The 24,597-nt window shown below is 33.7% G+C and overlaps 1 protein-coding gene across 3 annotated transcripts in view; it reads right to left on the reverse strand.

The window, feature by feature from the left end:
• The window catches only part of NIPBL (NIPBL cohesin loading factor), a 193,118-nt gene that overhangs the window by 46,603 nt on the left and 121,918 nt on the right, over nt 1-24,597 (reverse strand). For all 3 annotated transcript variants that reach the window (XM_043887683.1, XM_043887681.1, XM_043887682.1), the window contains 13 exons: nt 20,211-20,393; nt 15,630-15,827; nt 15,316-15,387; nt 15,129-15,218; nt 13,442-13,545; nt 10,538-10,624; nt 7,697-7,928; nt 6,707-6,858; nt 6,061-6,141; nt 5,516-5,616; nt 4,012-4,150; nt 1,133-1,215; nt 405-537 (listed from right to left, as the gene is read on the reverse strand). In XM_043887683.1, coding sequence (XP_043743618.1) covers nt 405-537; nt 1,133-1,215; nt 4,012-4,150; nt 5,516-5,616; nt 6,061-6,141; nt 6,707-6,858; nt 7,697-7,928; nt 10,538-10,624; nt 13,442-13,545; nt 15,129-15,218; nt 15,316-15,387; nt 15,630-15,827; nt 20,211-20,393 — 1,655 coding nt within the window. The remainder of the gene's footprint in view (nt 1-404; nt 538-1,132; nt 1,216-4,011; nt 4,151-5,515; nt 5,617-6,060; nt 6,142-6,706; nt 6,859-7,696; nt 7,929-10,537; nt 10,625-13,441; nt 13,546-15,128; nt 15,219-15,315; nt 15,388-15,629; nt 15,828-20,210; nt 20,394-24,597) is intronic.

Below are 24,597 nucleotides of genomic sequence, written 5' to 3' on the forward strand. Positions count from 1 at the left end.
AGTACGGTATCACATGAGGACTAAAATGTGTCATGTTTTTAGAAGTACTCTTAAAGATGACAGAGTTCATATTAATCAGTTTCATGCTTTGAAATGAATTAACTACAATAACTTATGACTCTGTGTTGAGATGCTTTTAACTAATTATACTTTCGAACAAAAAAAAGGTTTTTTAAAGCACTGTTATCTTATGTAATGAAATGAAAGCACCAAAAGTCACAACATTTCAAAATTTTATACAAGGTACCGACAGTATCGTGTACAGTAATGCACATGCAAAAATAGAGATGCAATGGTCGTATTTCCTTACACATTTTTAAAGAATTCATCATCTGTGAATCAGAGTACATCCTCATTATGTTGTCTTCTAGTAATCTAATAATCTTTAAATGCTATACTCTTACCAACAGTCTCCCTAACAAACTAAGGAGTAGTTCAGCAGCTGGCCATTCAGGCTTATTGACTGTTGAAAGAAGGTCTTGAACAAAATTTTCAAATAGTGGTCTGTAATCTTCTTCACCTTGCTTACTACCACATCTGTTCAAAGATAAATAATGAAAAAGTTGTGAGTTCAGGTGACATGTTCACTAATATGACTGAAATTTTGTTAACGAAGTTTCTTGACTTGTATATCTAAACAAAGTGTAACGGAGCACATTAGATAAAATATGGTTTAAAATGAAACTACTTCTCAAACTTCCTTTTCCCCCCCTACTACAGGAAATTCATTTACTGACTAATATTAACATTACTTTCTGGCAAGAATAATACATTTTAAATAATGACCACTGTTTTTCTATGAGATTACTAAAAATTCTTATGAAAACTAAGTAAACCTCTATCCCTAAACTTTCCTATTCAATCAGAATGTCTGAAAATTCAATGAAAAATTAAAGAATTTCACCCTTGTACTTCAGCTTCTAGAGTTCAACACACAAGAAAGTTCATAAAATCTAAAACTTCAGATTTTGTAATATGCCAACTGCCTCATTTTAAAGATAAGGATATCAGGAGTCAGGGAGATATAGTCAGGGTTTAGATTATGGAAGGACGTTCGATTATCTTTTACATAGAAGAAATGAACTACTCTCCACGGGGAAAATAAAAATCAGATTATGTTAATTTTACTCACTTTTTAAGGAAGATGGAAAGGAAGTTTTGGGCTGTTCGCATGGCTGTTTCATAAGAATTGGTAATGACAACATCTTGGTCAACCTCGATTGAGAAAAATGAATGGATATAGATGTAAGAAATAACCAACAAACAAATTATTTCAGTTGCTACTACCATGTTATTAGTGACTATAAGGGCACTACAATTAAATACTAAAACTTTATGAACTTCCCTGGTGGTACAGTGGATAAGAATCTGCCTGTCAATGTAGGGGACACAGGGTCAGTCCCTGATCCGGGAAGATCCCACATGCCGTGGAGCCTGTGCACCACAAGTACTGAGCTGGCACTACAGAGGCCCAGAGTCACAATGACTGAGCCCATGAACCTCAGCTACTGAAGCCGGCACACCCTTGAGCTTGTGCTCTGCAAGGGAAGACACCGCCACGAGAAACCTACGCTCCGTGACTAGAGAGTAGCGCGCACTCTCATAACTAGAGAGAGCCTGCTCATAGCAATGAAGACCCAGCACAACCAAAAATAAAATAAATAAATAACTTTTAAAAATACTAAAACTTTAACTATACTCTTATATGTAAGAGAAGATACAATTAGCATTGTTGTTGTTCAGTCCCTCAGTCATGTCTGACCCTGTGATCCCATGTAAGGCAGCACGCCAGTGTTCCATTTCATTAACTATCTCCCGGAGTTTGTTCAAACTTATGTCCACTGAGTCGGTGATGCCGTCCAACCATCTCATCCTCTGTCATCCCCTTCTCCTCCTGCCTTCAATCTTTCCCAGCATCGGCTTTTCCAATCAGTCGGCTCTCTGCATCAAGTGGCCAAAGTACTGGAGCTTCAGCTTCAGCACCTGTTCTTCCAATAAATATTCAGGGTTGATTTCCTTCACGATTAACTGGTTTGATCTCCCTGCAGTCCAAGGGACTCTCAGGAGTCTTCTTCAGCATCACACTTTGAAACTATCAATCCTTTGGAGCTCAGACTTCTTTATGATCCAACTCTCACATCCATACACGACTATTGGAAAAACCATAGCTTTGACTAGACGGACCTTTGTCAGTAAAGTAATGTCTCTGCTTTTTAATAGGCTGTCTAGGTTCATCATAGCTTTTCTTCCAAGGATCAAGTGTCTTTTAATTTCATGGCTGCAGTCACCATCCACAGTGATTCTGGAGCCCAAGAAAATAAATTCTGTCATTGTTTCCCCACCTATTTGCCATGAAATGACAGGACCGGATGCCATGACCTTCATTTTTTGAATGGTGAATTTTAAGCCAGCTTTTTCACTCTCCTCTTTCACCTTCATCAAGAGACTTGTCAGTTCCTCTTTGCTTTCTGCCATTAGGATGGTTGTCATCTGAGGTTATTGATATTTTTCCCAGTAATCTTGATACCAGCTTGTGCTTCATCCAATATGCTTTATTCTTAACATATGTTAAGAATGAGAAACATGTGTAACAGATGAAATACAAATAGTTGTTTATCATGATGTAGGTCAGAACAATTTTGATCGAAAATACAAAAAGAATTTCAAAAAAATTTGCAGGTTCAAAGTTTATGAAATGCTGGAATATAATACTAAATAAAATTCAACTCCATCATTAGAAATTTAAAGATCAGTATATACGTAATTCAAAGTTGTATAAACCTGATACATGAATAAACATTAAAAAAATTCACTAGTAATCGGAAAAATGCAAAATAAAACATGGTATTATTTTACACTAACCAGACTAGGCAAAAATCAAAAAGTATGAATGTAAACTAGAATATCACTTTAGAGCAAACTGACCAGTTTCATTAAGTTAAAAGTGCATGTAAATTATGATTTAATATTCTACTTCTAAGTATATCTAGAGAAACTTATGCTTCAAGCTGTGTGTCACATACGATGTATTTAACCCAAGTCAAAAAGAATCTAGCATTAGCTACATGTATTAAAAACAATGGTGAGTGAAAAAATTTGCTGTAAATGTCATTATATCATTTATGTAAATTAAAACTTTATCAAATATGCAGATAAACAAATAAATGAAAGAAGATAAACATTCACAATGGTAAGGAAAGGCTATGAAAAGAGAACGAGATTAGGAGAAGCAGAGAACAGGGACCTCAACTTTTTTGACATTTGTTTTATACTTTGCACCTTTATAATAAAGAAATGAAATTAAACCTCTTTGGAATTTTTTGGAGGTAAAACTATAGAACCTGGAAAAATGTTAAATGTTGATGGGTAAAAGCTACAAAACCAAAAGCAAATCATCACTGTAAGTTACTCAAATTGTTATTGTTTAATCTCTTAAATTGTATCTGACCCTTTTACGACCCCGTGGACTGTATGGAGCCTGCCAGGCTCCTCTGTCCATGGGATTTCCCAAGCAAGAATACTGAGTGGGTTGCCATTTCCTTCTCTAGGGGATCTTCTGAACTCAAAAACTGGCAGGTGAATTCTCTACTGTTAAGCCACCAGGGAAGCCCCCAAGTTACTCAATAGAGAAGGCATAAATTCATTTTCAGCATGAATTAAACATTAATTACATCATAATTATTTGTTACATGTGACTATAGATACTGCATACTATGATATTCATTTTCAAATTCATTATCTCACTTGAACCTTACAACTTGTAATAGTAGGCTTGTTCGGTATTATCATTCCCATTTTATAAAGAAACAAGATTAAAACAATTTGTACGTTTCATGAATGGTGGATACTAGAACTCAAGTCTCCTAAAATTTAGTCTAATGTTCGACAAGGATCTGAAAGTCCAGTCATGAAACCCTAATTAACACCTTCAGTTTTATAAGAATGGCAGAGAATACAGGTACTTCTTCCTACAAAAGAAAACAGTTCTAAAACTTACAAATGATTCCTTACTTTTTTATTTGAGTCCTCTTCTGAATTAGAGTCCTTCTCTGATGATGGTAAGTGTACTACACACTGAATTAGTTGTAAAACCAGTGCTGTAACCATCTGAATATACATAGGCTCTCCATCCATATCACTACTATTTAACCTTTAATGGAGAAGAAAATATTTTAATAATACAGCATATGAAGAGAATTTCATTTTACGTGTTATTTATGATCTGAAAGTTTCAGGTGGTGTCTTTACCAAAATTTCTAGGCATTATCCTTAGTGCTTATAACAGTGACCTTAAGTTAATTATTTTTGGGAAGTTAGAAAAAATACCAATTAAATGTCTATGTATAGATCATTAAAATAGCCACAGGAAAAATGCAGTATATAAAATTCTATACTTTATATGTACTGGAGAGTGAAAACTGTAATGTAAAACATCAAATATTTTTCAAAGTTATTTTTAAAATGACAAGTCTTCAGGGTTTCACAATGCCCAGGCATTCCAATATTTCTTTTCTTACTAAAATCTGCTCCATAGTCAGCTCTTGATCATATGTCAGAGTATGAGGTCAGTGACACAGAATGTAAAAAACCAGATTTTAAATCTTTTTGTTTAAAAGAGTATTCCTTTATATGTTGACAGTTTTTCTTCAGGTTTTAGTAGACAATAGTTGTTTATCAACACACAAGTGGTCCAAAAAAAGATAAAAACAATTATTTTATAGAAGACAGCCTTCAAAGCCATCTAAATATAACCCTATATGCTAGGTCAGTACATTTAATCAGCCAGGAATATTATGACAGTCATGGAAATTATGATGATGATCTATGCCAACAGAGGCAATACTGCTAACAATAGTGGATAACATTTCTTAGTTACTCTGTGCTTAGTGATTTAAAGTCATGTCTATTGTCTATATTGCCATTAGAGCAATTTTTCAGCTCTCTTAAAAAAATATTATATAATGACTTACTACTGTGTAAAGGATTAAGTTCAAGTTCCTTAATAAGGCTTGTAAAATCCCTGAACTGCCTCTGATGCTTTGGAGCTGTATTTCTTACTGCTCTTCTCACAGACCAATGGTTCTTCAACAGGGATGGCTCTGCCCTTCAGGGGAACTTTGCCCGTGTCTAGTGAAAATTTCGGTGATCATAACTGGAAAGGGTACATTTCTTTTGGTTATCTAGTAGGTAGGGGTCAAGGATGCTGCTAAGCATCTTACAATGTACAGGACAGCATTGCAAACAAAAAAATCTGGCTCAAAATGTCAATTATGCCAAGACTGAAATTCCCTGCCAAAGATTTTTACACTTGACAATCACTGAGCCTTTAAGTCTCTCAAGAGTATGTCGTTACTTCACACATTTAAGCTATTCTTCATGCTGTTCTGACACTGAACTGCCTTTCTTTTATTTGATGATTAAAACAAAAATCAGAAATGATAAAGAATAAATATATGATGGCTACAGTATAATGGGGTTCTTCATCATAAACTTGGTGTTTGCTATAGTTAGTTACCTGAAGTTCCTTAAGCTCCTCTTGCTGGTAGGTAATCTTGCAAGTGAAGTAAAAATTTCTTCCAAAATTAACTGCCTATGTTTTTCATATCTTGAGAATACCTATTTAGCAATTATAAGATTTCAACTTAAGTTATAATTATTTGAAAACAAACAAAAATGATACTATACTATGTGATAAAAATCTAATCTGCCTTTTAGAATGAAAATGCTTTCAACATCTTCAACAGTAATGACTTAATTTGCTCAACTTATCTATCATTAATTGTAACATTCTTAAAGAAGTCATAGTATACTAGTTTCATTTAGAGGAATATGATATCTTGGGTATGGAAAGTAAGACAGATTTAAATGATTCTAAGTAATTGATTTTATTAAGAAATTATTAAATATTTTTAAATATTCAGAAGTGTTTAAAATCTAAGGCATACTAAAATAGCCCTCATGGAAAACTCAAATTTGCATTAGTTTTTGCAAATTTGTATTGAACAATATCATTATTATTTTTGGGGGGGATAACTAAAAATGTGTACTGATTTTACTTACTGCAGTGACTAATTTAATGGCACATAATTGTAGTTCACTGACATTTTCCACAAAAAATGGTGTTATTCCCATTGAAGATACCTGCACAGACACAGAGAGTAACAATAGTACACATTTGTAATAGATTTCAGTAACATTCTACCTTACTAAATCCCAAAACACTAAAAAACTTACTGAAGAACAGTGAGAGAGCATTTTCTTTTCCCTCATCAATCGGCACCTGGTTTTTCCTTTGTTCCCTTTCATTCTCAAGAAAATTAGTACATACCTTCCTTCTCAGATGCCATTCCTCTAACTGCCAACTTTTAGACTGATAAATGTCACAGGAATGCAAAAAATGAAACATAATTCACTATTATGGAAGAAATATTCTAACATATTTTAAAGGAAATGATCATATAACTTTCAAATAATTTAGAGTTTAGAATTTACACTACATTCACCTTTCTTCTGCCCCAAGTGCTTCTTTTTAAAACTTCCCTAGACTTTTACTTCTTCCATGTAGATATAATATACTCAGAATGGAAAAACTTAATGTAGTGCTAGTATTATTATTGAGCGATCAGGGTTAAACTGAACCCAACTGGGTCCTTTATCCTTAAATTATTTGGTCTAGAAATATGGAAAATGCTTGAAAAAAACTTACCTGAAGGATTGTTGTGTCTGTTAGAAGTTGTATTTCTAGTAGTTCTGATAAGCTGCTAACAATGTCACAAACTTTATTATAAAGCATTACTATTACTCTCTGCTTATGGGTAGAACATTTAGCCCGTTTTGCCTTTGAACTTAATAAGCCTCCTAAAATGAAAAAAAAAAAAAAAAATCAAAACAAGGCTTATGTCAACTTTTAATAATGTCTAATAGCAATAAAACTGCTTCCTGAATTAAAAGAACACATCTTTTTTTCTTCCCTATATAAAAATATAACTTGGCAAACAAATCTATTTATTTATTGAAGAGAAAATTATTCTCTAGGGAATACTCAGAAAGTCTACATTGTTAGAATAGATTTTCAATGGCTATTAAATTCTTGTATCTTAAGTATAAATTTCTTTTTTTTTTTTCCCATTGACTGGAGTAGGATAGTAAGATTATATTCCCCTTAAATCAACTTGCAATAATTAAACCACAGATAATTAACTTAGGATATTCATGATTCAAGTTTGCCTTCCTCTCTTCAAATGTAAACATGTTAATATATTTGATTCGTTTATAAAGATTATAAGAGAAAGAATATACATTTTTTAATTAGTTTATTTTTTATTAAAGGATAACTGCTAAGAATATACATTTTTAATCAACCCATTTTGTAGATAATATTTTAGGCAAAATTAGGGGGTAGTGCTAAATGGAACCAGAAGTGAACATTAACATTATTTAAGATTGCCAGACCAGTAAAATTACTTATTATTATATGTAACAGTTGCTAAAGAAATTACAACTGAACAAGTACCAGATTGGAAAAGTTCTATATTCCAGTCAAATGAAGGGCAGTGTTTAGTACAATTTTATAATCTAGCAATTTTGGTGCAATTCTGAAGTCACTGCATTCTGAACCATCCAACATGGCAAAATTATATTACAGGTAATTTTGATATTAAACTAAAAAATTATCAGCATAAAAGGGTAAACCAACCTCCATGAGGATCTAATCTGTAAACAGGATCATACTGAGGATAAAGTGTATTCTGCAAATGAAATTTAGTGTACTGTATAACTCTTTCGATTACATCCTCAATATATACAGCTTTTGGCATGTTAGGGGATGTCATGATGTTTATAGTTGTAAGACAGGCATCTGCTGATTTTGTCACTCTCTCCATAATAAGGTCTCTCCATAACCTTTCTTCTTCTTCAGTATCATTATTCTGTAAAACAGCACATTGTTAATGAAATGGAAATAAACACATTTATAGGTTAAAATATTTTTTAAAGATTATAATACATTTGACCTTCACTGTAAAACTCTGTGTCGGGGAGATTCCCTACAGCAGGAAATGGCAACCCACTTCAATATTCTTGCCTGGAAAATGCCATGGGGTTGCAGAGTTGGACCTGACTGAGTGACTGAGCATGCATGGTGGAAAACCTGGTAAGAGTTTCGATGTGTGTCTATTTAAAGAATATCAGGAGTGAAGTACAAATACTTACATTATGTTAGGTATGATTTTTGTGTTAATGTTTTGAAACATAATGTACTCTTACTTTCTAATTTCACCATTAAGTGACATCCTAATAACAAAGTTTTAGTTATGTTCATTTTTGGGGATAGACTTGTAAGTAAGATGTTACCAACTCAATCATTTCTAATACCTATTTTTCAACAAAACTGTATTTTTGAAACAGATTAAAAAGTGGTAACTATGCAGACTACTGAAAACATAGTTTATTTTCTAAAATAGATAATTGAACAACTGATAGACTACATTTTAATTTATACATCAGCAATATGCATTACAATTGGTAAAAAGTGACTTTAATTTTACTTTTAAAGTGAAACTCCTTCTATCACATCCTTAGTTATAAGATATCAACTTTATAGTCTAGGAATATTTTCATATGCATGCCATTGAAAGCTTGTAACAGTGAGAAAAGGAATTAATAAAAGCATAATATATGTAAAGCAGAGAAGGGCTTTATACTAAGGCCAAAAAACTCCATCGCTAGTTTTCTTTCATTTTAATACTTATATACCCACTAAAAAAGTAAGATAAAATAACTTTTCTTTGATATTGAAACTGTTATTTGGAATAGTCAGTTGGGGAGGTTCATCACTCATGTCAAACATTAAGGCTTAAAAGCAACACACTAAAAAGTGCTAAGGTTTTCAGGAATAAAAATAATTTCATTAAAAGCGAGTCAGCGAGTTCTCCACAACTTTGAACTCTAGATTCTTGCTATTTACCACAGTTTCTTGCCAAAGTATTAAAAAACAAACAAACAAAAAAACTTGTAAGACTAAAGATGTAGTATTGCCTTGGCCCAAAAGTTCATTTGGGTTTTTGTAATATCGTATGGGAAAACCTGAACAAACTTTTTGGCCAACCAATATACTGTCACTATAGTTGCTCTAATCCCTTAGGTTTATATGATTCAAAAATTATTTTAAAAGGGCATTGGAAAAATATGGATATATTTAATAGACCACAGAAATACCACCTGAGATACCACTTTTCTAAATTCCATGTAAATCACTTAGCACTCCTGTGCCTTCTGAAAACATCAAGAACACTTCCTTTCTGAGATATAATCCAGTTCATGTGCTAAATATATACACTATGTATGTATATATGAGAACAGAAGTATTATCTATCAATAATACTTGCTACCAGTGCTTCTCGCTAGATGAAAACTGGACCCTTTTCTGTTTTAAAAATTTTCTATAATATACTATTTTTATTACCAGTCATTTAAAAATAAATTTCATTCACTCAAAATATTCCTAAATTCTTATCTCTTACATTAAATTCCTATAAGCATTAGTGTTTGAATTTATTAATTGTTAAAGAGACACCAGGATCAATTCAAATGCACATACAGTTTTGAAAATCTGCTATAAGGTTAGGAAGGCAGACCACGGTTTATATAAATCATTATTATACCATATTGCTACTGCTTTTGATAAAGCACACTAAAATGTAATGACAGCTGCAGTTAACATTTATTGAGAACTTACAATGTACCAGACACTGTTAAGCAGGTTACATGAATTAATTGATGAAACATCCTTTCAACAAATATTTGAGCTAGATATAAAAATAATACATAAGGATCAACATTTTAGGATACATTAAGAAATCACCATATGGTTTCCAACTATTAAGTTCTCCAGGGAAGGTCAAGAAAAAGAATTACTTCCTACCAACATTTTATAAATAAAAAGACATTTTAAAGACTTATCCACTTACAAAAGGAAGAGCATAATGTAAGATTAAAGAATGATCCTTTGAACTGAATGAATTTAAATCTGTCACCATACTTATTTATATCAAAGCTGTCAATTGATAATGTGTAACATTAGTTTTGGAGAAGGCAATGGCACCCCACTCCAGTACTCTTGCCTGGAAAATCCCATGGACGGAGGAGCCTGGTAGGCTGCAGTCCATGAGGTCGCTACAAGTCGGACATGACTGAGCGACTTCACTTTCACTTTTCATTTTCACACACTGGAGAAGGAAATGGCAACCCACTCCAATGTTCTTGCCTTGAGAATCCCAGGGACGGGGGAGCCTGGTGGGCTGCTGTCTATGGGGTCGCACAGGGTCGGACACGACTGAAGTGACTTAGCAGCAGCAGCAACATTAATTTTAAACTACTAAGAATCAAATTCTAACTGCAAGGCTAAATGTGAACTAGTAAATAGTGGCAACAAGTTCAAATTAATAAAATTTGGAATTTTCCCCATAAATCAAAGTTGCTTATGAAAAACTGTATAATTTAATAAGAGTAAAATTAACAATACAGATCTTAAACTTACATGATTTAACAGAGTGGAGAGCTTTGACCCATCTTGAATATTCTTTTCCAAGATATTTAGGACTTTCACAGTTTTGTCAGTGGAAAGCTAAACAGAAGCAAAAATTCTTTTATCGATCATTGGTAAACAGTAAATTATTCAAGAAATATTCTGTACAGTTATTCCTCTTAGCTTACGGATTATATAGCATTAACATTCGCTCAAAGAGTGGAAAAATAAAATTTTCTCACTTAGATCCTCCACTCAAATCTGAATTATGTAGAGAATTAATTACTTATTTTTGAAAGAACAGCAAACAGAATGGACACACATGTGTGTTTCTAACTCAAATCTTACCATATAGCTAGTTAAGACTGAATTTGTTCTGGCCCTCTGCTCTGTGAAAGTGACACTGAACATGCATACGATCACAGAGGCACCCACACACACACTCTCTAAATATTTCATCTGTTGATTTTTTATTTTTAAAAACACCTATTTAATTTCTTACAAATAATGTTTTCTGTATTTAAAGTAGTCATTGTAGAGGTTCTACCAGGAAGCCACTATTACCCATTCCTTTGACTAAGTCTCTTCTTAGATCCCTATCATGTAGCTAGGACTCTCAATGGAATCAGTCAGAAAAGTAATATGAGAGGATCAACAGAGTAAGTGACATCAGGTATAGTTTGATTATTTATATACTGGTGTATAGAAAAAATTTCCCCCAAATATATTGCTTTAGATAATTTCACAATATATTAAACTACTGAAACTTTTCGTAAATTATCCATGCTTCGAAAATACTCAGTAAATGCACTTGTTTGAAACAGAAACACTATATATATTTTGAAATAGAAACACTATAGAACTTATGACATAAAACCTAAACGGGGCATTGGCACTTCGGAAAACTGATGCCATATTTGTATATACAAAAGAAATCAATATATTCCTCACTGCACACAGTAATCTGAATATGAACCAATAGTACATTAATTCTTGGGTAATTATGTGAAATGTCTGTATAGCTTTAAAATCCTAACTCATGAAACTTTTGGCACTGTCAGTGGGAATGTGAATTGGTGCTGCCATTATGGAAAACCAGTATAGAGGGTCCTTAAAAAAGTAAAAACCAATCTGTCATAATCAAGTGATTCCATTCTCTAGCTACGTATCTGAAGAAAACAAAAGCACTAACTTCATAAGACATACGCATCCCCATTTTTATTGTAGCATTATTTATAATAGCCAAGACATGGAAGCAACCAACGTGTCCACTCATAGATGAATGGATAAAGAAAACGTGGTGTGTGTGTGTATATATTTAGCCATGAAAAGAAGGAAATCTTGTCATTTGCAACAATATGCATGGACTTTGATGGCATGAGTCTAACAGAAATAAGTCAGACAGAAAAACAAATGCCATATGATCTCAACTGTATATGGAATCTTAAGAAAAAAAGAATTTATAAATACAAAGAATAGACTGGTGGTTGCTCAAGGTGTGCAGTGGGAGGTGGGTGAAGTCGATGAAGGTGGTCAAAAGGTACAAATTCCCAGTTATAAGTCAGTCCTGGGAATGTAATGCAAGGCATGATCAATATAGGTAACAATACTATAGTTTATACATGCAAGTTGTCAAGAGAACAGAACTTAAAGTTCTCATAATAAAAAAAAATAATGCAACTGTAATTGTGTGTGGCCATGTTAACTAGATTTACTTTGTATCCTTTTCCAATACGCACAAATATTGAATTGTTACACTGAACTCCTGAAACTAATATAAATGAATACAAAATGAATAACTAATTATACTTTAACTTTGGAAAGAATATTAAAATATTTTCCAGTCTACTTTAAAACTAAATAAATAAGTTTAATTTTTGAGAAAACAAATTCTTCAGATAAATATAATCTTTCATTAAATCTTTTACTATGCTTGGAGAACAAATCATTATCTTTACATTACAAACTAAGAGTAGAAAATTTTGTAAAAGAGGAGCCTGATTAGGAGGAAAGAGGATTTTTTTTTGAATCTGTATTTGCATAGTAATCATGCAGTAGTTTAGGGGGTGACTGCTGGCTCATAAAGATTATGGGAAGTCAATCCTTGATGCTGTCATTATTGTTTGAAGTATTACTAAGGAAAAAAATTTGCAATGAGACTACTTGGCAACAGACAGCTCATAGGAAAGACAACCCACAGAAGTTAATATTAAGCCTACAACAATGAGATTCTGCACTTATTAACAATTAATGTGTTAACAGACACAGAGAAGAGACTTGCAGTTGCCACGGGGCAGAGGTGGTAGGCGAGGGAAGGACTGGAAGTATGGGATTGTCAGATGCAAGCTATTAATATAGTACATATAAGGAAGAAGGTATAGCACCAGGAACCATTTTCAATATCCTGTGATAAACTATAATGGAAAAGAATGTTTACAGATGTATAAATGAATCACTCTGTTGTACGGCAGAAAGTAACACAACATTGTAAATCAACTATACTTTAATAAAATAAACCAAAAAACCCCCCAACAATTACTGTGTTAAAACCATGGCTTAACTCTTTCAATCAATGTAAATGACTAAAGGAAATGTCAAAGAAAAATTTAGTGTATTTCTGCATTTAAATACTTTAAATATTTGAGACAATGAAAAAATAAACAGTGACAAAAAATCCAGGACTGTGTCACTTTGAATGCAAAAATGATTTTTCTTTAGAATAATTTGCAGAATACGCCTTTGATTCAAGTCTTGTCATTTTTTTAAAGAAATAATTCTGTCAGATTCTCAGAAAGAAGCAATGAATTGTCTTTTTATCATTACTCACTTTATATAAACTTTGCAATTTACCTTTAAAACTTTAATTTCAAACATGAGATAGTAAGTAAATTTATAAATTTTACTTTAGTGAGATACCTTATCCATTATACCCATTGCTTTAATTTTAGCAGATTCACTGCCAAGTTCATTAAGCTGATGTTTTCCTAAGAGCAGTTCCTGAGGAATTTCATCATCATCACCTGAAAAACCAATTCAAACACACGTAGTTTAGGTAAAATAAATAGCTCAAAATAGTTAGCTTTAGTTAATAAAATTTCTACATATATACAAACAGATGTAAACAAACAAAAATAATATCCTACGAGACCTCTGTAAACCTAAAGCAAACCCTGAATAAAAGAGGACAAAGATTACAATTAGACTTCTGACTAAGATGGGAAGAGGAGATAGATATCTTATCTTTACTACTTTATGACCCTTCTCAAGCAAACTTTCTGCCCCAGCAGGCTGACCTGTATGGACTACATCAACAGTCTCCCATGCCCTCTGGCTTCTGTTTGGGTTCAGCCAGTGGGGTGCCCTGTCAGAAGATCAAAGAGAAGGAGAGTGAGGTCAGGGTATTTATATTCCTGACTCCTTCCTTGCAAGGTCTCCTCAAGCTGCTCATGTCCTCTGACCAAAAGAACACTTGTTTTTACAAGGCAACCTATTCTAAAACTTTTTCTTTTCCTATTGACTGAGTTCTGCTGATTTCTCTTTACACTTGCTCCTTTGGGTATAGGGGTGGTAATAGTTCCAAGTCTGTTAACTTTGGGTTTCCACTCTATTCTGCCCCTATCTTTGTAATCTTGGTCTCTTTGTAAGTAACTACTCAAATTATCTTAATTTGAGAATGCCATATGACTTCCTGTTGGGATCTTAAATGACATGGAAGAGAGTTTTCCAGCACACAATTCTGAAGTTTTAGAAATGATGAAGTGGATATTCTAAGTAATCAGGAAAAGCATTAATGATACTTACACAAGTAACTGTCACAAAAACAAATACTTAATATACTTTTTAATGCATTTTTAAACAGATGTACTCATACTAGAATTACTGTACTCCAACTAGTTTTTGTATAAATTAGGCACTAGAATTTGTAGCTACTGAAAGTGGCATAAAATTATTGAGAGCAGGTCTAAACAATGTAAGCAGCTTTTTAAAAAAATAAACCTAACATTTTTCAGATCTGTAGGTATGACCCATAGATATATAAATGTAACACAATATTACATTAACCCTACTGTATTCTAATTGCTTTACAATTTTGTTTCCCACATTGGATACGGAATATGTACATAATAAATACATAAAGCCTGGGGCTGGTGTATTTATGTTTGCATCTCTAGCACTTAACATACTACTGACAAACAGTAATTATTCAATAAATATTGTCTTTTAGAATAAATTGAGTAAGTTCTCATTTCTGCATCTTTGCTCATATTAGTACTAGTACCCTTCTTCTCTAGGGCCTACTCAAGTTTCATCTGCATAAAGGCTTCCCTAATTATTCTAATCTACTATGGTAGCTGTACTCTCAGGACTCTTAAAACACTATCAGTACTAAACTAATTTAACACTTGAATTTTATACCAATGTTTTCAGTTACTTGATAACACAGATTAGATTTGATGCCACACTAGATTTCAATTTAAGAGCATAGATCATCCATCTGAATCTACTAGAATAATTGGCAGAAAGCTTAACACACAGGTAAATAAACAGATTTTAAATTGAGTTTATATTTAGAGGTAAATAAATGTATTTTAAATGATTTTACCAAATGCAGTAAAATCCATATCTTCTAAGTTATCCAAAATATTCTCTATTGAGGCTGTGAATCTCTTAAAAGTTGAAGAATCCATCATTTCTGCAAAGGAAGAAAAAAAATACAAAACTTAATCATCTACATTCCAAGTAGAAAACTGAAGTTGATGACTATGAATAAAGACAAACTAAAATGTTACCTTCAGGTGTTAGTTTTGGTTCATAAGCTTTCCGCTTCTTCTGTTTTTCTTTTTTCTTCATTTTTCTAGCAACTAAATAAACAAGAAGAAATACTGAAATGCAGTAATAACAACCTAAAATACTTCTATGTTTACTTTCTTCTTGAACATTAATTAAAAACTTTAACAATAATCACTGCTGATACAAACTGTTGTCTTGATTAAAAATTAGGAGTTGTTAATTAGCTCATAAAAAGGTATAAAAATTCTTCAAAGTTAAAACCTTAAATTTAACATCTGCTTATGTAAGAAATCCATTGACACTGATGAATTACCCTCACTAAGGCTGGGAGGAGGAGAATAATCTTCCATGTCAGAATCTGACGGGCTTCGGTTTCGATAACGACCACCACCTGAACTCCTTCTTCCTTCATGAGAGTGGCCACTTCTCCTATGATCCCCAGAGCTTCTTCTGTCACGCTCTTCATATTCCCAAGCTTTATCATCATCTTTTTTATGTCGTTTCCTAGAGGCTAGAAGCAAATCCCCATGACAAATAATTTACCTCACTTAAAAGACTATTAAAACTTGTAATTTAAAAATGAACCACATGGGGGGGGGGGGAGTCTTCATTTGTGTGAGACTAGGAAATTCTGAGTCATTCTGATTAACCAGAAATATAAATTATGGTACAGAAATGGTATCACTTATTTTAGCATTTATCTAGATTTAGAAAATTTTACATGAACTTGGTTTGCTAATGAATATAGATAGGAATATTCTGGGAATTAAACCACACTGCTCATTTTAAAGAGATATTTGGTGAGTCAATAATATCTAAAATTCAGGATTAATTAAGGCATATAAAACAAACTTTATCTAGAATTTGATAAAAAACAGAAACACTTTAAAACATTTGGAATGCTGGTAGAAGTGGGGTTTAGAGCAAAAATAAACTTTTGAGAAACTGATACAGAATGTGGGTAACCATGTATACTATCAATTAACAGCCAAGTTAAGCCCACAACATAGCTATAAATTCAACAGATTCTGATAACCTAACATCACGAGCTACCAATACAAAGACAAAATAAACCTGTATAGTTGTAAATACCCACACACTGAATTTAGTTCTCCAACAATATACTTGCTTAAACCCAAAAAGACAGCTTTTAAGTTTATGCATGCTAGATAAGCATATTTATGTATGTTACCTTCAATCCCTTCCCCATCCTTCCAGAGGTATAAGCATTCTGCTAAAATCACCAGTACTGACAGGAGCCTCTAGGCAGAACTGGCAAACAGATTTCATCTGACACATCAACTCTGATCAACCGGTAGTAGCTGCCCAGAGCATAATGTTGAGAATAATTCTGAGCCCTGAGACAAAGCACCATATTTCAGCAAGAAAGACTGATTAAAAATGTCTGTCCAGTGAGACTTGGAAGGAATACAAGTGAAAAATATTTAGCACATCTGTTCTAGGATAAAACAGAACCAAGTTAAAACCAGGATAGAGAACTGATGTGTTCTACATCCTGTGATCACACACTGGTTGCTGAAGTGACCACTTCTTGCTGACAGTGAATTACTTTCTAGTCTGTCATCCTGAACCTGACTCCTTTGCTTATCTTGTGACTTGCTTCTGTTTTAAATCCTTAACCATGACCAATACCCAAGTTCTTCACATGAAACCGTTGCTTGAGTCCCTACTCCTCTACTTGGCTTAGATTTAAGGATGCCAATCTTTGGTTCATGTACTCTATCTACACTTGTGCCAATGTCTTATGTGTGGATAAGCAATATTTATGCATGCTCAGTTACTTCAAGTCGTGTCCAACTCTTTGTGACCCCATGGACTGTAGCCCACCAGGCTCCTCTGTCCATGGGACTCTCCAGGCAAAAACACTGGAGTGGGTTGCTATGCGCTTCTCCAGGGGACGTTCCCGACCCAGGGATCAAACTCGTGTCTCTTACATCTGCTATACTGGCAGGAGGGTTCTTTACCACTAGTGCCACCTGGGAAGCCTTTTGCTTATGTGTAGCATTCACTAAATATTTTTTCAAAAAGTAACAAAATACTTACTTTGAAGAATGATAATTAACAAGCGAGTTCGTTCAGAAAGTAGTATTCTTTGATCTCAAATATGACTTAAGAGTTTTTATTTAATTTCATAAGAAATCTATTTCAAGCCTTCAATTCTACGAGTAGGAAATGCTTGAAAAATTTTATAGTTAGCAAGTAGATATAATATGCTGAAGGACGGGGAAGCCTGGTGTGCTGCAGTCCATGGGGTCACAAAGAGTTGGACATGACGGAGTAACTAAACAACAATAATATGCTGTATTGGTGGTAATTTTCATAGGTCTTGGAAATTTCTGTTTCACATCCATTAAACTAAGCAAGTTGGAAAAAAAATAGAATGGCAAATTAAGAGGAAAAAATTCAACTTCTATGAAGCAGTGTATATAGAAACAAGGTTCTATCAGGACCTCAATTTATTATGATTAATCTGTCCATTCTTACATCATTTGTCATCTTGGAAAAAGTAGGGGGAAGAACTCAACAGAACTCAATAGGGTGTGTAAAATATGACTTGGGCCTTTTCCATGCTCCCTTTCTAAATTTCTCCTATGTGCCCCTGTAGCATCTTAAGATCGCCCCTCCTTTTTCCCCCACAACCAAGTGACTTTATAATTGTACATGACTATCCAAATCTGTGTGGCCCAACTTTTAAAGTGAACCCTCAATAGTTCCCCCTATCTTTCAACAAAACTATTTCCTTAGTTTTAGATTTTTAGTAAACCAATTTGATTGAACTGCAATAAAATTTTGTTTTGTAAACATCTTTCTCCCACAAAGCAACATAATGCTTGCCACTTATGTTCTCATAATATTTTCACATTTTGTACTGTACTCCATTTTACTAATTTTTTGCTATGGTATAATGATGACAATTTGACTGTTTATGACAGCTACAAATTGGAATTCTTTCATCACTCAAAACAGTGGCCAGAGAGTCAACTTTTCTAGTTACTTGTATAGAAATAAACCCCAAAAAACAGGAAGCTATTCTAAGGTCTCCTGAAAAACCCAGAGGCACTCCTCTTTTCCCAAGCAGAAGTTGAAGCTCAGGTTCTCTAACTAATATTAGCTTTCAATATCCTCAGACATATATATGAGATCCATGGCTTTTAAGATGAAATGATGTGCTCCCATGAGACAACATCTCTTATCATAGGAAGGAAAGAAGAGAACAGCGGCTGCGGTGACGACAAACATGAGGCACGTGAGGCGCTCTCCTCTATTTTCCATTTGATGGGCTTTTCTGATTATGCTACCCTTTTTACTTAACTGGGAGGTAGCTTCAGAATTCTCATCAGCTTAGCAATGCAGGCAGCCACTCTCAATTAACTGGAGTTGAAGTGTGACTTGAAATCAGTCTGCAATTAAGGAACTCCTTAGTCATTCCCTTTAGAAATGGGTGGGGGGTCAGGGGGAGGGCGGGAAAGTGAAGCAGAGGTATGTATATAAACGGCAGTGAGTTTCTGGGCCACCAGATCTCCTTTCTCCTCTCCCTTCCCAGACCGTATGTTCCCATATAAACAAAATATTTAATTATAATAAAAACGTATTAGCTTTAGCCATTGAAATATACTGCATATAAATACATCTCATTATAATACAATAACAATTATACATATAATTAAATGTCAGATTAATTTTGCTGTATTTTATTTCAATTTTAGAACTGTATTCAGATTTGTTCAGTATTCATAGTCTACTGTTCATAGCTCAAGAGCTCACAATATTGAGAAGATCAGAGTAAATGAACATTGATCAAAAACTTTGGAGGTGAAGGGCTTCCATCAACAACAATACATTTAAAAATGGCAGCATGCAACTGTCCTTCCTGCCCTTGCTTGTCACACCTCAATCTACAGATACTAGGTGGAAAAGGTAGAACACACTGGTGGTCTTCCCACTTCTTTTGGTCATAATGACTAAGTCAGTTGGCACACAAGTGAAGATCTCCCATAGTCTGTTTCCACTGAATGTCGTTTAAGTCAAACAAGGTTGCTGACCCCTCTTGGCTAGGCTCAATTCTCTTGCTCCAGTAGAAGGAAGATAGGGATTAAAGAGAAGAACTTTTTCAGTGGACCAGTAGGAAGACAGGCGAGGTATAGCAAGTCTAGTGCAAAGACAGGTGGTCACAGTGTTGTAGAGAGGTAGCTGTGTAGTGAAGAAGCCAGCTCTGGAAAACAGTGAAACAAGGGAGGAATTCCAGGACACAGCTGGGCAAAAAGGAGAAGCCAGGTCCAAACCACACAGATAATTGGCAATGTGGCTAATCCATTCATAATTTAGTGATAGTATGGTTTAAAATATTTCTTCATCTGGCTATCTCCTACGTGTCCTTCAAGACTCAACTCTAGTGTCACCTCTTCCAGTAAGTGCTCTCTGAACCCCAGTATAATTTTGACGCCAATCCAATTAATCCAATGTGCTCCCACAGCACCCTGGATTTACTATCATCATTGCTGTACTCCTCACTGTACTTCAACTGTTTACATATTTCCCCCATTAGACTGAAGATTCTTCAAAGATGGGGTCACATACTTGCTATATTTTTATTCTCATTGCCTAACATATAGTGGGAGCTCAATAAATGTTTGCTAAATGCATATAGAAACATACCTGTGTTACCTGACACTAATTATAACTCATTAAAAAAATTTTTTTCTTGGTGCCAACTGATCTCATCTTTCACACATATTTTAAGTATAATGAAAAAACTTGCTATACTGTTTATTAAGATCACTGTTCTCTTGCTAACCCAAAAAATTATAAATGAAACAAATACATCAATCTGCTTTTTAATTCTAAAGTAATAATAAACTTATGTGATACTTACATTCAAAAGTTTCATCACTATCATTATCTTCATCTGAACTGATTTCAGCATATTTTGGTTTTTCATTAACTGTGCTACGCTTGCGTTTATTCATTTTCACACGTTCACAAAGTGGCATGGTGGATTCAATTTCTGCCAGGAGTTCAGGGGGTAATTCTTTTAACACTGATTGATCTATACTACCTATTAATAAAAGGTAAGAAAAAACATAAATCTGAAGATAAAAGGGAAATTTTAACTGTTAAACACAAAATGAAATATTAATATTTATGTAAGTTTTCTAAGTTACATTTGTATTTTAATAAAACACATTCATATTTATAGTCAGTCTTAACCCTAAACTGATAATGCAGTTTTTATACATATTATCATCATAAACAACTTTTAACAACTATTGCTATCACAGCAATAGAGGGTAGTTATATCATCAATTTTTGATGTAATTAGCGCCTTCATTTGCCTGCACTGACTGAGACCTACTTGCGTTTTCAGGTGTATCTGTAGCAGGGTGTATACCTCACATTCTTGGTAGCACTCAAATTTGTTTTAAGAGTTCTGGAGCAGTAAGTTTGAAAGTAATCATATCCCTCGGTATAAATGTTAGGAGTTGGAGAGGATACCTGTCACCTCATTCTCCTCTATATGATCTTGGTGGTTGTGTATGGTGGCTGGGACAAAATTTCCTATGCTTTTACCTATCTTTGTCTATGAGAGGCACAGTAATACCCTTACTATTACAGAAAATTTCCTCTAACAGCCAAACCAAAATATGTGTTTAACTGAAGATACCAGGAACATGAAAGGCAAGATAAATAGGAAAAAGCATTTTAAAATATAAATGTCAACTGAAAAGGGTAAATTCAAATCTGTTATGAAATAAACTCATATTTTTCCATGAAAGAATAAAGGATACAATACTATTAGAACTATTAACATAACATTTACTATTTAATCCCACACACATATACACAAACATACAAACAGTTGCTAAGAAGAAATCAATCCTTAACATCCTGTTGCGAGCTTAAAAATAAAGTAGAACTAGCTCAAGTTATTTACTCAGGATAAATTGTCCTTGATGACTACTAAAGATGACAATTTTAACTTACTTTACTTACCCATGTAAATCTTTGAGTAGAAGTATAAAAATGATGTCTCACCTAAATTTTAAAAACTGGGAGCAAAGAGTACCTTAGTGGTTTACAGCAGGGATATTAGTAACTATAATCAAGATTAAGACCATAACATTCAATTGATAATAGTGCTTATGCAAAGATTAAATATAAATCATTCAAAAAATAAATAGGTACTGGTTAAGACAGTTTAAACATCACAAGAACACACAACACTAATAATTTAAGAAGACAAAACATAAACTATCAGTCTCAAATGACAAATAATCCTTTTATTCATCATGAAGGAGTTATTTCAGTAACTGATAACTTCTATTCATCCAAATACATGAATAGCAACAATTTTCCCAACAAAGATGTAAAACTTATGACTAGTAAAATCCCAAAGACTTCATTGCTTAGAATTGTGACATATTAATGTTGAATTTAACTTATCTATGTCATTTTCAAATCATTTAATATTCCCTTGCTCTTTCTTAATTTAAATGTACTGTATCAGTGAAGTTCACTTTACAGAATATTAGTAGAGGTAAAAAAAATCAACTTCAGCTTTGGATCATCATTATCTTCACTGCCAAGGTAAACATACTCTTCATCACATTTACAAGTTCTTAATGCTCTGAACACCTCTAACTAAATATATGGTTTTTAATGGAAGGATCATGTCTTCTGGTATATACTTTCCCCTTTCTACATGATCTATAATATTAAGTATGTATATGAAATGGTCAGTTAACTGATTTCTGACTCTGCAGTTCACAATTTCTTATGTTAACTTACAGATGTACCACCTGTATAGTTTCAGAATTGCTGTATATGATACAAATGAAGATAGCTCCAAATTTTTAAAAGATGGAAATTCTTTTTGTACTACATGAAACATAACTTTTTGGGATTTATAAATATGGATAGCCCAAAAAGTATCTGGCTTTTAGTTCACCATGAGATTTTCTGAAGAAGCAGATTTGCCTAACTGTTATGTTCTACTTAAGATTAAAATTTCCATTCACAAAGATATGCTGACTTGATAAAATATCATAGAATTATTCTGCAGATAAATATACAATAAATAATCAAGGGTTAAGATATATATGGGTACTTGCTCTCTCTTTACAATGGTTCATTATATCCCAAGAACAGGGAGTTTGCACTCTTCATTTTTTCTTTAAAAAAAAAAAAAAAATTCACAATAGCCAAACATGGAAAATTTATGCCTTATATCTCATAAAGCAGGTAACAAAGATCATTCATTTTAGTTTACCATTTCTAATTCCTTAAATTAAAAATAATACTATCAGATTTAAGAGTTCTACTATTCTGTACATCATTTTAACTTCTGCATAAAGCTGAAAGTTACAGCAACACAATTTAAAGACTTCATGTTTCATTTCTAAAGATGATCCAACTAAAAAAAGAAAGATCCAGCAATGGTTAATGTCTCTCAATGTACTGTCCTCCAAAAGTGGACTGCCTCATTTTGAACAGATATACCTATTTCACAGATCTGTGTATTTTCTGTATTTCTTCCTTTTCATAAAACACTTTATAAATTGACTCAGCAAGGTCCCTTGATTATGTAGGGTAAGCAATAAAATGCTTGACATTTCTATGTCAGAATCTTTAACACAATGAAGACTGGATAACTGACTCAGTTTCAACAGAAATGAATAAACAGTGAGTACTGTAAATGATCGCTAGAACATACTTGGTTATGATCATTTACCTGAATTAGAAAATAGTCCTTTAAATAATGCATAAACAATGTTTCACTGGCTACATCTTAATATGTTGATGATTTTAAAGATTATTGTTATTTGTTGAGTTATTTGTTCTTAAAACCCTGAGACTGCAGATCCTTTATAATTATCTTTCTCACCTCTTTTCTCTCATGTCAACTATTTTATGCTTTAAATTAGGTTATTTGAATCACCACAAAATTTTAAGTTACTGGCTTGAAGGATAATGCCATGTAAGTTAATTTGGTGAGGCACCACACTGCTGTAGATGGATATTCCATTGGATATAGTGCATCTTTATTTTCTGGCTCTATTAAGAGCTAAAGAAAAAATTTACTTCTAGGTGTGCTACATTTTAGCAATCTTGAATTCCCAGTATAAATCACTCACACTAGGACACTTACCGGATTATTAAAGTGAGAAGTTATGAAAAGATTAAAAGTCCCAAAAAGTCACTAATTTAATAACTAACACCGAATCGATGGACAAGTGTTTGAGTAAACTCCGGGAGTTTCAGATGGACATGGAGGCCTGGCGTGCTGCGATTCATGGAGTCACAAAGAGTCGGACAGGACTGAGCAACTGAACTGAAACTGAACACTGTGTTATGTATGTTCTTTTAAATGGGGAAACAACACTGAGGTTAAAATAAACAACCTCAATCAATGGACTCTTTAGGATTGAAGTTTCAGACAATGAAAGCCAGTTACATGCAGAAACAAACCAGGAAACTCACATAAACCTCCAAATTTTATGTCATAAAAAACATTTTAGGTAGGCAAATTGTAGCACCAGTAACCTACCAATATTACAGAGGAGTACCATAAAAGATGATGCTGTGAAGGTGCTACACTCAATATGTCAGCAAATTTGGAAAACTCAGCAGTGGCCAAAGGACTGGAAAAGCTCAGTTTTCATTCCAATCCCAAAGAAAGGCAATGCGAAAGAATGCTCAAACTACCGCACAGTTGCACTCACCTCACACGCTAGTAAAGTAATGCTCAAAATTCTCCAACCCAGGCTTCAGCAATATGTGAACCGTGAACTTCCACATGTTCAAGCTGGTTTTAGGCAAGGCAGAGGAACTAGAGATCAAATTGCCAACATCTGCTGGATCATCGAAAGAGCAAGAGAGTTCCAGAAAAACATCTATTTCTGCTTTATTGACTATGCCAAAGCCTTTGACTATGTGAATCACCACAAACTGTGGAAAATTCTGAAGGAGATGGGAATACCAAACCACCTGACCTGTCTCTTGAGAAACCTGTATGCAGGTCAGGAAGCAACAGTTGGAATTGGACACGGAACAACAGACTGGTTCCAAATAGGAAAAGGAGTACGTCAAGGCTGTATATTGTCACCCTGCTTATATGCAGAGTACATCATGAGAAACGTTGGGCTGGAAGAAGCACAAGCTGGAATCAAGGTTGCCAGGAGAAATATCAATAACCTCAGATATGCAGATGACACCACCCTGATGGAAGAAAGTGAAGAGGAACTAAAGAGCCTCTTGAAAGT

This window comes from Cervus elaphus, chromosome 25 (genome assembly GCF_910594005.1).
Source record: "Cervus elaphus chromosome 25, mCerEla1.1, whole genome shotgun sequence".
NCBI classification, from domain to species: Eukaryota; Metazoa; Chordata; class Mammalia; order Artiodactyla; family Cervidae; genus Cervus; species Cervus elaphus.